General features: G+C 39.1%; 1 protein-coding gene across 2 annotated transcripts in view; it reads right to left on the reverse strand.

Moving 5' to 3' along the window:
• LOC140365662 (membrane-associated guanylate kinase, WW and PDZ domain-containing protein 3-like) overlaps nt 1–12,917 on the reverse strand; it is a 161,825-nt gene that overhangs the window by 35,782 nt on the left and 113,126 nt on the right. For both annotated transcript variants that reach the window (XM_072452215.1, XM_072452216.1), the window contains exon 3: nt 5,749–5,868. In XM_072452215.1, coding sequence (XP_072308316.1) covers nt 5,749–5,868 — 120 coding nt within the window. The remainder of the gene's footprint in view (nt 1–5,748; nt 5,869–12,917) is intronic.

Consider the following 12,917-nt stretch of genomic DNA (forward strand, 5'->3'; position numbering starts at 1 on the left):
ATATATATATATATATATATATATATATAGCAGCAGTAACAGCAATAAAAGCAAGAGCCACTTAGACATAGTTCAACCCAATATGAAAACTGAAACTTTCAAACAGCAAATCTGGAGTGACTCTTGTACCATCGTAAACCTGTGTACCCAATAACAGATTAGAGTACTCCGTGAGCTCCAGTTTGTTTTGTTGGCAGCGGTCCCTACAGTCTTACCCGTCATTGCACCAGTCCACACAGTAATTATCTGCATGCTCTTTTCTGTGTTCAGAGACTGACCCACACTGAACCCAGACAAAAGTCCAGAGAGCAGAACCCAAGCCAGTATTACTTGGATGTTTTTTGGCACAGACGGCTGGTGTCAGGACCAGGCATATCAACCAGGGCACTCTCCAAAAGAACAGGAGGGAAGCATCAACATGGATATCTATGAACAGCTGAGCAGAGTCATTCGAGCTCTCTTAATGGAGTTATAGAAAAATCTAATCCTTAATGGATGAAAGAATTTTCCAAATGCAACCAAATTGTTACAATGGTGGTTTTGGCAATGGAAACAGCAAGTAATGTCAAACTTGCGCAGAAAAAGTGTCAATCATATGTTTTCAGAATGTATTTTTGCCATATTTCATTACAATTTCACATAAAAAATAAAATAACATACAGTAAATATTTTTGTTAGACGAGCACTATCTATGCAACTTTTATGGTAGAGGGGTTGCCATCTGTTTGTCTCCATGGTGATGTTACTGATTTGGCTGGAATGCCTCAGTCTGGCGTTAAATGTGTCAGTCTTCATATAGACAAGCAGGTGACGCTTTTAGGCCGAGTTATGGGTCAAATCTGTCAAGAGGCAAGCACATATTTTATTTTGCAACAAAAAATGTCACTGAGCAGCTTTAACTGATAAAAGGTTGATTAAAACCGAAGCCTGCAAATTTGCACATTCAAGGTAAAATTACACATATAATCCACTAACCTGGGAAATTTGTAAAAAGGGGTAAGACACACACCATTACTATAATGAACATTCAGGCAAGCCATTTGGGAAAATTAGCAAGGCCATTATTATCACCACGCAATCCTATTAGCGCCATACTTTGATCACAGCTTACTAATTGTAGGCTCATAAATAGGATCATTAGCTTTTCACAGCAAAATATGTGACCTCTGAAGCAGTGCCCATGACCAAATCAGCCCAGAGACCCCGGCCTTGTTTATCGCCCTCTGTCTAAGGGAGAGGGAAATAGGCGGCGCTGCAAGTAAACTGGGTAAATCTGGCACCTTTATCTGATTAGATTTGAACTTTGACAGCCACTGAGAGATCAGCAGTGTGTTGTGGTTCTGCAGCAGAATAGAAGGTGAGCAGTGGGGAGAGAGTGAAAGGTGAGTATGGAATTCTATTAGAAATCTAAAAATAACAATCAGAGTTTACAATCGACTCAGACTTGAACTTTAACAGCCACATCAAATCAATAACATTAGTAGCTTTTACATCTAAAAACACCAAAAACGTGTTGTCTAAAACTGATTTGGAGAAACTTATACATGCATTTGTCTCCAGTAGATTAGACCACTGTAACGGCCTGCTCACTGGCCTCTCCAAACGAGCTGTAAAACAGCTGCAGTACATCCAGAACGCTGCTGCTCGGGTCCTGACTAGAACCAGGAAGTATGATCACATTAGTCCTGTTCTCAGGTCTCTGCACTGGCTCCTGTGGCTCAGAGAATAGACTTTAAAGCTGCTCTGCTTGTGTACAAGTCTCTCCATGGCCTAGCACCAAAGTACATCTTGGACATGTTAGTGCCATATGCCATCTCGGACTCTGAGGACCTTTGATGCATTTAACACCAACAGGCATACTATTGTTTTGTAGTGCTTGGTTTATTATTAATCCTCATTCTTCAAATAATTTCACTGTAAGTCAGCATTACAGGTAGTTGGTACACTTGACCAACAAAAGACAAAGCCGAACAGGAACAATTCAAATCCGCCATTTCTGATCTTCGCAAAAATTAAAACCACAAGATGGACTGAGATGGAACAAATGCCGTCGCTGGATTAAGAGGGCAAATGGAATATAGAAAACATGCCCACAGGACTGTAAATTGGGACAAGGAGGCCTTTTTACTCTCACACACCAGGGAAACTGTTCTGAAGAAGTCGGACTGCAGATGGCGCCTCTACCATTAGAAAGACCTCACCAAATCTGCGTCAACAACATCACATGACCATTCTGTGGAAGACTGCAAGAGAGCAACGTTCAGGCATGAAAACTGGGCTGAAAAAAAAATGTCTTCAAATAAATTGTTCATCTCATTGGATAACAATTTATCTCTGCCAACTGAGCCATTTGTTTGGCTATACTATGCTACAAAATACTACTTCTTCACACTTCATATTCACAGACATCAAGCAGAGTTGGAAACGTGCCATTAGCCATTCAGTTTTAGGGGTTTAGAAATAAAGGTAGAGGGATTGCGTCAGTGCACTGGGGGACATCTATATTTGACTCTCACAGACTGAAAGTGTCCAAGTTTTTGAGTACCTAATCCACACATTTGTGCCGGAGCCAAATTGTGCTGGCCAAGGGGCTTCCGCTGGGATCTGAGTGGCTCTATATCATACCTCTGTGCTTATCTCCACTCCACTCTTCATTTTTCTGGTTCCACCTATAGTCGACCCTGCATTAAAAGGCAGAAATCCCAGCTGACGTCAGCTCACAGATGAAGGGTAACTCATGGACAACCCTGGGTTTTCTAACTTTACATTATACAATGAAGACAGAGATGAACTAGAAAGTGATGTCTACACTTATAGTCTCACAAAGCACCTCACAAGTGCAACTTAGTCACACTTATTTAAGTGTGATATTCAATGTGAGATAACTGAGTGGTACATTCACTTTGGAGAGTAAAATTACATAGGACGAGCTATTGAAAATATTGTTATGTTCATTAGAGTTGACTGAAAATGTTTCCATGAAATCTGTATTTTTTTTAGTTGTTACACAAATTAAGCATGGTCAAATCTTAGTTTTATTTTGTGACCAAATCTTGAATAACGTTTGTGGGGTTGTTAGTGAACATGCGCAGATTGACAGTCACATTCCAGGACAGCTATAATTGAAGAAAAAAAAACAATAACAAAAACATTGAGATTTAGAGGACTCTTTCTGTATTCAGAGACAGTTTTATAAGAGTGTTTTAGACTCATTTCAAAAGGTCACTCCTGAAAACAAAGATCCAATGGTCTTACAGCAACCAAGATTAGTAATATATAATTGCGTGTCTCAGGGCCCCCTTTGCACAGCCTACACCTTGGGTCTGGTTTGGTAGTCTGGTTTGATCTGGGCCTCTATGGATCTGGTGTTCAGGGCCTGCTCCTGTGCTGCCATGATCAGGGCCTCTGTGCTTGTCCTTCAGACCGGCTCTTTCTAGCCATTGGTAGGATTTCGTGATATCAGCCACTTCAGTTATGTTCCGATGGTACATCCCATGTAGGGGCGTGTCCTCCCATGATGGTCCAGCACCTCATCATCCTCTGTTCCCCATTGTCTGAGACATTCACTGAGCACGTCATCTGTAGGAGCCTTGTCCTTGATGTAGTTATGGATCTTGGACGTTTCGTCCTGGATAGTGGCTCTCACACTCACTAGTCCTCGGCCTCCTTCCTTACAGCTAGTGTATAGTCTCAGGGTGCTGGATTTGGGATGGAACCCTCCATGCATGGTCAGGAGCTTTCATGTCTTAACATCTGTGGTCTGTATCCCCTCCTTTGGTCAACTGATTGTTCCTGCAGGATATCTTATCACTGGCAGGGTGTAGCTGTTTATTGCCCGGGACTGTTCTTGCCATTGAGCTGGCTTCCGAGGACTTGTCTCACTCGTTGTAGGTATTTGGCCGTAGCCACTTTCCTTGTTACCTCTTTAAGGTTGCCATTTGCCTGTGGGATTCCCAGGTACTTGTAACTGTCCTCAATGTCTGCTAACATACAGCTTGATGTCACCAATGTAGAGGACGTGACTGATGGTTGCCCCATTCCTGAGTCGGTATCCATAGCCAGTCATGTTGATTATTTGGCTGAGGGTAATCAATCCAGGCAGTGCTCAGGTTGGTGTGTCTCTTTTTTCTAGGTTCAGGTCCTCTACCAGAGGCCAGGGAGCTCAATGGTTTGGCGCAGTATCTTTGCTGTTCCTGCACTACACTTTTCTGGACTGAGATGTCTGATGTTTTTCCAGAGATCTGCCGCCCCCTCCACTTTGGGGGGCAGTTCTAATATTAACTCTCAAAATATAAAGACAAATTAAACAGCAATGACATTTGCTAATTGGAATATTTATTCTTTCATTAATGTTGATGGGGCCCTTGGGCATTTTTGTTGATGTAACTTGTTAGCAACAAATTTCTTCAGTCGGAATGATAACATAGTTATTTTTGGCCCTATGGCTTTATTACACAGCTATGTCCTGAAATGGCTGGAAATGTAGTTTTGAAATTAGCAATATCATAATTTTACAGTTAGATAATGTTTTCAGGTAAGATAATCTATTTTGTTATTTTGTTTGAGACGTTCCAAATAGATATTGTGCTGAATTTTCCCCAGATTTTTCTGTGTGTTGTGCTGAAGTCTCCAGATACTACAGGTGTTGAGCATTTGAAAACAGCATTTTGGACTTTCCAATGAGCTTCCTGCTTGTGTCTGTGTGGAAGTAGAGAGGAAGAGCAGGAGGAGATTTTAGTTTATACAATGAATAAAAGATGGTGTGATTGTAAGAACCCCGACGGGACCTCCTGAAGTGTGCACTCCTCCACTGGGATCAGGGAGTGGGCTGGTTTACATAAGGTCACCAGGTGTTGCTGTGGCAGCGGACATGTACTGTATAATGTAAGCTGCTCTGATACTTGTACGTTGTGGAAAGCATGAAGACAAATAATCCTCAGAACTGCTCTAAATTACAAAATGGGAGAGAGAAAGAGAACGCTGTACAAAATAATCTCCTCCATAAACTGATGAGTGAAAAAAGTTTCAAAACCACAGGTATGAGCAGCTACTCTTCTCTAAAATCACTAAAACTAAACATGGTAAGAATGAACTTGACTTTTAAACACATGTTGGTATACTATAGAACAGGGGTGGGCAAACTACGGGCCGCGGGCCACATCCGGCCCGCAGGGCCTTTCAATCCGGCCCGCCAAGCTTGTCCGAATAATATATTTTTTTTAAATGTTTTTTTTTTTTTTTTTTTTTTTTTTTTTTTTTGCCCTCAGGCATCTGTCTGCACTTGTATCCTTAATAAATATGACGTGAAATGAATTAAATAATAGATTCGATGGCCTATATTTGACGGAAAAGTGATATTTTATTTGATATTTAGTTTTTTGGATTTTTTTTTTTCACACCAATGATCGTGGCCCGGCCCTCCGCTATTTGCCTGGATTCGAATATGGCCCTCGGAGGAAAATAATTGCCCACCTCTGCTATAGAAGGTGTGATTACCAAAACATTGGAAGCTTTTGCTTTTTTGTTAATGCTATAACGAAAGCAATCCCAATTCAATTCAATTCATTAGACCTACAATGAATAATCTGTTTCCATTTGATATCTACTTAGAATCCCAGGAGACACAACAAATAGCAGCAAATTAATTGAATCAGATTTTCACAAAATTAAATCTGATAAAAAAAGCTTTTCCCCAAAATATATTTATACAATTTAAAACTAACAACAGTACAGTGAGGTTTCCATTACCATCATATGTGCCGCTCTCCAGCAGAAGTCCACTCTCCTCCAGAATCCGAAAGTCTCCCACGCTGATGAAGTTATAGTCCACCCCTGGAACCTCTCCATCCCGAGGAAGTCGTGTAGTACCTGGGTCAAAAAAGAAAATTAATTTAAAAACACAAGTTTGAGAACCACCAGGAGAAGTTTCTGTTTGTCAATCTGTGGGGTGAGGTTGTGGAATAATTTGAAAAAGAATCTTACGCAGTGTATCACAGTAATTTATAAAAAAACTACTGTTCTTGCATGGTACAGGGCTGAGAAGTTTTAATAATAAATAAGTTTTGGTAAATAAATATTAAAATAAGCATTAAGAAAAATAGTATTGTATAGTTCATTGAAAAGTGAACTCTTTTGTCAGTTTTAAGTTGTAATGCTTGTAATAATAAAATGATCGTACCAATTATCGGGAGTGGGTCTACATAAGGTTACACTTCTAACCACTCCTTTTCAAACAATTTTCTATTTTCTTACCTACAATATATATACATGTTTTATCAATGTTTTTAACCAAACCAAACCAAAAATGTTATTGCAGAATATATGTGCAGTTTCAATGCAAATGACACAAAGCCAATCTCAGTTTGGTGCCCGCTTATGTGAAGGAACCACAGCCTATTTATTACAGTGGCAGATCTGATCCATGAATCTCCACAGAACAAATGGACACCAAATGATTATATTAGAATGCACATTATGTAAACTCTGTTCCATGAATAAATAAGCAGGACTGTGACACTTTTGCACGCAAGGCTAATTAGAGAGTGTGTCACCAAACTTGTACACTCCGTACCAAGAACCAACACCAAATAAGAAGCAAGATTTACTTGCGTGATGCATCGCCACTGCATTCCCATGTAATCCCTGTCACTGGAATTTACTGTAAGCTATGATATAGGGAAAATCCATTCATTCACTTATGCTGCTGGATGGTGAGCAGGGTCACAGAGGAGAGGGCAGCGGGAGTGAATTTATCTCAGCTTGCCCCGGGAGGAAGACAGTGAAACAATCTAAACACGCAACCAGAGAATCACACATGCCACTATAAATATTCATTTGCATTCAGAATAACAATTTACACATTCAATTCAGCTCAGCCCCAGTAAATCCAAGCCTACAGCACAAACACACACAGAGACAAAGCACAGTCCACAGTGAGATTATGAGCCGGAGACAGGGAAGTCCTGCTGCGAGATGACTCACAGAATCGGCTATGATATGGGTTTTGTAATTTTTAAACTGGATGGCTTCCATGAATTTCAACAAATACAGGTTTAAACAGGGGAATTGTATGGACACTGGTCAGTAGCACAAAAAACGCATACAACTCTGCCAAATTGAAGTGCAGTACTCCATCTCTCTCAACGTCCCAGCATATCATTATTTATCCATTTCCTATGCTGTGCCTGCCTTAGCTTTCATAATTTATTGTTCTCAATCATTTGACTTACTGAAACATCCAGTAAATGAACACCAACCAACCCTAAAAATGCAGCCTCCTCTTAACTAAAATGACTGTGGACATATTTCATTGTTCTCTTGCTTTCTTTTTACTCTTCTAAGTGTGGACCAATTACTTCCGCTACAATTGCGTTTCTGCCAAGTCTGTCCCAGAGCTATCATTTGAGCTGTCAGACCCGTATAGTGTGGACTGGAGTGTCCTATAGTGGCATTAAGGCTTCCTGTGCTTTAAGGTAATGCCAGGGGGAAAACAGAACATCATTTAAGGTACTCTCTCTTGAAAACAAAATTACATGATTTTTTTTAAAGACGGTACTTAGGCCGCGGTTATTTTATGACTTGGTTTACGGATCCGCCGCACTTAGATTATTGCCTGATTTCTACAATATGAATAAAATAAATTATTATATATATATATTTTTTATAAAGTATAGCCGACAACGCAAAATAGCATAAAATGAAATATAAAAAGCGGTATTAAGTCAAAAGATGAGAGCGCGTGAAGACATTTTTCGGGAGTTTTCGCTTTTTGGGTAAACCCGGAAGAAAAAATCTTTTGAAACTGAAATTATATTTATATTTCCTGTTCAATAAATTTAATTTAAGAATCCGTAAACCAAGTAATAAAATAACTGCAGCCTTAGGAAGCACATTTGAATAAGATGTTAGATGGTGGCGATTCAAATCAAATACCACATGAAAACCAAACTCACAACTCAAATTATGTGCCATTACTATAAAGTAATACAACAAGGAAGGTGCACCACATCCTCCATAGCCTGGAATGATTGGAAGCTCATTACAGATCCCATAAACCTGATCCCCCATCTTCAACAAGACAGCTGTATTTACTGTATTTATAGCTGTAAAGATTCTCAAAGTGCCACTGTGAGGAATCTGTCGAACACAACGTTTTAAGCTTGAATAATAACATTGAAGAAAGACATTGATTAACTTTTATTCAACAAAGAACACACATTGATGATTTTAAAATTATTTTTAAATCTATAATCCCTTCTCAGAAACCCTGCAAAACCAACTGCACTCTCTCACTGTCCACACCAGCTCTGTCTCGTGAACAGTTTAGATTAGTTTCTGTCCAAGTATAGTTCAGTGTTCTAAGCTTATAGGTCACACATCAAGGAAATTAACTCCGGCTCTCCCACACCACATTCCACTTATGGATCATGGCATTTCAGGGAACACACAGACACACAGTAGATGATCCTGCCTTTGTTGCACGACATTTATATGAAATTTGTGTCCAGCAGTCTGGTTTATGGCAAGTGCAATTGACACGGAATCACTGTTAATCCTCTTGTGGCAATATGTTTTAGGCACTAATACAGTAGGAGTCTAATTTATGAGACTCTTTTTTATGATGTATTAGTCTATTGAAAATCTAGTGCTGTGGCCTGGTGATTGTCGTCTGTCTTACGAACTTCCCACTACTGTATTGATTTTACTGCAATAAGAAAATTGCTTCTTCTTGTAGAGCGAAATAAATACAGAAAAAGGTTGCGCAACGATGATGGAAGATGCAGATTAAACTCCTTTCTGCTCATGTGAAATACTTTTAAATCACCCCAAAATTGTATAATTTATAAATTGAAGAGGACTCTGTTTGATTGGGGACCAAAGTTGCAACATTGTCGCTTTCTCTGAGTTCTCTGGTTCACGTTCACAATACACTTTTATCGATCAAACCAAAGGTGCAGAAATACATCTCTCCTCCCTGTAGAGGCGCTGTGTACAATATCAGCCAAAGGAATGACATGGAAACATGAGGAAGAAGCTGGAGCTTTGCCTGATCCATGTCACTCGAACAAACTTGGAGTGGGACTTTAGCACTGTTTGGATTCATTCTTATGAACCACAGGTTGTGAGCTGCAGCCAAGGAGGGGCGTGGATATGTGTGTTCATGTCAGGAGAACAGGTGAGTGACAGGTGAATACAAGCCAGGCTGAATGCCCTGGATCACTCGGAATGCCCAGGGTAATGAAAATGTGATAAACAAAATCTCTGATAAGTTTGCATCGTCACATTTACCTGTACAGCTTATTACTGCCTAAATAATAGGACACCTTTTCCATGTTAAAGCCAACCTTATTTTTGTTGATCTCACACAGAAGTTTGTTTAGATCCTGAGCCTCACATGCTCAGCGTAGTTCACTTTCATGGTCACTTCCTGGTTTTGTTCTTTTCTCTAGTTAGTTGGCGTCCAAAATTTAGACCAATCACGCCAGACTTTGATTCAATGGGACCAAGTCCGACCTTGCCAACCAAACCAGAGTTCTCTTCCTTGGTCCGGATCAGAGTTTATTGTGCGTTCACAATTACCCAAATTAACTGAACCAGCCAGGCAAATCAAAAGGCTATTGTAAATGCACCCTGAAAGACAATAGAACAACCACCTAATGGTCTAGGCTTCACTATGCGTCCCTTGATGAATAAAAATTGGTCAACCCTGCTTCTAGCCACCAATTTACCATTCACTCAGACACTAACACAATACTGAAAGTGCATATGTAATAATGACTTCGCTTGGTGGAATAGTCCCTGTGGTAGACATGTATAATGTATTTAAATCAGTCAAGCTGCAGTTTGTAAAGAAAAATGTAAAACTAAAAGTAGTTGTGAGTAAACAGAATCCCTCTGTCTGTTATCAAGGGACATTCCATCCAAAATGCTGTGACAATTTACACACAATTTTTTTTTCTGGTAGTTTAAACAATCATTTAACAAAACAAAGGTGTTATCGTGTATCATTTGTCATTATTTGTCAGAACTGTTTTCGATTTTGGCCCTTGTTTGTGGCACTTCCTCTACATATGTATGTCACATCAAGTACAATAATAAACTTCACCAGAATTCTCAAATTTGTGAAAGAGGCAAAATATCTTCCCCATGGACACAAGAACAACATAACGGATAAAAGCTGGGACCAAACCAACCACCTTAGGACTTGTGAGCAAAATTGAACCACTGGACGGGGCATACACACTCATCATCAAAATTGGGACTAAATTGGAACTAAACCTGGAACTAAACTTGGACCAGATGAGGGCAAGAGAAACCGAGTGTGTGAGGAAGAGGAGGAGTGATGGAGGAGGAGTGATGGAGGAGGAGTGATGGAGGAGGAGTGATGGAGGCGTCGTCAGCGCAACTCCCATTCCTCACTCATTAGGACAGTGATTCACACAAGAGTAGATCATTACAGAGGCAGAGCAGTGCAAAGGGCTGGTCATGGTTCAACCTCTACCAAACAATCACATAAGATCAATGCACGCACAGGTAAAGGAGGTAATAAATGAGAGAAAACACAGGTCGGTCAAACATAAAAAGGCCAGTCAAGAATTACAGGTTTCAGTTGTTTTGGGCAATCATTAGTGACATTAAATTACATGAAAAGACTCGATACTTGAGACTTGTACATGTAACAATTGATTAGCTTGAATGTGAGGTCAGCACACTGCCAACAGGACCAAAGAGAAGGAGAGTTTGATGTATAATATTCTATATTAAACTCTGCTGCTGCAGCTACACCACCACAAGCCCAGCCGTCCTGCAGTTATTCCTGTCTCAGTGGTATCGCAGGACAGAGTTCATACTACTGCTCTGACGCAAACTGAGGGACTTTTGTGTCAATAAATGCAGATGAGTTTCAAGTCATGCAATAACATTTTAGGCAAAACATTTTTATTTTAAACATTCATATGAGCTAATTAGTTCAAATATTAACTAGGGTGTATATAAACATAAAAAAATAAAGCTGCGATAAGTAACTGATGGTTTTAGAAGTTACATACTAAAACATTATACATTTAATAAATAAATTAAGTAATTTAATACATTTATGAATTCATAATTTATATAGCGCCTTTCCCGACACTCAAAGTGCTTTATAATACATTATTCATTCACTCATCACCTGGAAGTGGTAAACTACAATTGTAGTCACAGCTGCCCTGGGGTAGACTGACTTGATAGTCGGACAACAAACAAGCTTAAGAACTTATAATTGGCAGAATTTAAAGGCTGAACACAGCAGAATAGAGTGAGTAAGTTCCCTTGGATACGTCCTCACTGAATAGCGCACTAGATAATGATTGATGCTGGCAAGGGTGTGGGAGTGTGAAAAATGTATTTATGGAGCTATAACAGCATTGTGATCACTCTCTTGATAAGGCATAGAGTAAATAAGTGCAACAGAGGTTAGGCAGATGTCCTAGGCCTGGTTGCTATGGTGACGCTGAAGTATGTGTGCTTAGACTGAGGGTAAAGGAAAAATGTGCATGAAACCCAATAGCGCTTTGTCTGGTTGATGTAAAGACAACGTGTAAGAAACATGCATTAGTCTTATTCATACGCCCGATAATACAAGGACACATTAGGCAACTGTGCATTAGCGGACGGCTGTGTGCCAGAGGAGTGCATGATGTATATGTTTAATGCAGTGTAACATTATAGTCCCCCAAGAAAGGTTGTATAGTGCACTTTTAAGTAATGCAGAGTTTATTGTTTGAATTGTATGTGTAAAAACTGACAATCTGTGTAAGAAAAACAAAATCTATCAAATTTATAATCAGGAAGTTTTTGAGAATATTTTTTTTTCTTGTAATATTTTCCTTTTGGGTAAAGTGGAAAATAAAATTAAAAAAACTGAACCTTGATATGGTAAGTTTTTTTGCCTATGTTTTATGAGAATATTTGAGACTTTTCACGTACGAAAGATACATTATTTTGTTTTCATTTGTTCATCACTATGGCAACAGTCAATTATTCTGAAACCCATGGATAATTGCCTGACCAGCCATTGGCTGGCGGGTCAGGCAACATGGATAAAGGAATTTGTAGACCTTTGAGGAAAATGCAATGTTTTAATTTCCTTAGGGGGTTAATGTTAGGGTTAAGGTACACTTTAATATCCCCCTGGGGAAATTTGTCCTCGTATTTGAGATGATCACCAGTCTGAGTTCATCTACATGCTGCCTCCATGTGTGCTGAACGGTTTGTTAGCACCACTCATATAGTTAATATTACGCTTCAATCTGGAACATTCATATTCATATTGTAAAAGATAATCACATGAAAAGCTTTGATATGTTGAAAGAATTATTTGGCTTGGAGAAAAAGGACGTTTATAGATATTTACAAATAAGGAGATATTATAACTAGGAAATTAAGTAATGACCATTTTAACCCTCTGACTGAATTTTTTTTATCAAGGCTTATAAATAAGAACTTTCAAGGGGAATAATATCTAAATTGCATTGCTAATCTGGACCGCCACTCTACTAAATATATTAAAAACAAACGGGAAAGAGAAAGTAGCCCTGTTTTGAAAGAAAAGGAGTGGGAAAATGTGTGGAGGACCACAAAATCCCATGTCTCGTGGGAATTTTGTTTGAAAAATGTGTTTTGTTTTTTCATAACATGTCAAAGTGCAGAATGTTTTTGACATTGCCATAACTCTCAATGTTAGAACTATTTATTTGGAGCACAAAACTCCTACAATAAATGGATACCTTTGGAATATACTTTTGGCAGCAGGAAAAAAGTCCATCACAAAGAAATACATGACACAAACTGCACAAAGGATCAAGGACTGGACTGACATAAGAGACATTAGTCAAATGTAAAAAAATTACATTCAGATTTAATTTTAAAATTTACAA

This window comes from Eucyclogobius newberryi, unplaced genomic scaffold, assembly GCF_026437365.1.
Source record: "Eucyclogobius newberryi isolate DKJ021-1_F unplaced genomic scaffold, fEucNew1.0.hap1 SCAF_19, whole genome shotgun sequence".
Taxonomy (NCBI): Eukaryota; Metazoa; Chordata; class Actinopteri; order Gobiiformes; family Gobiidae; genus Eucyclogobius; species Eucyclogobius newberryi.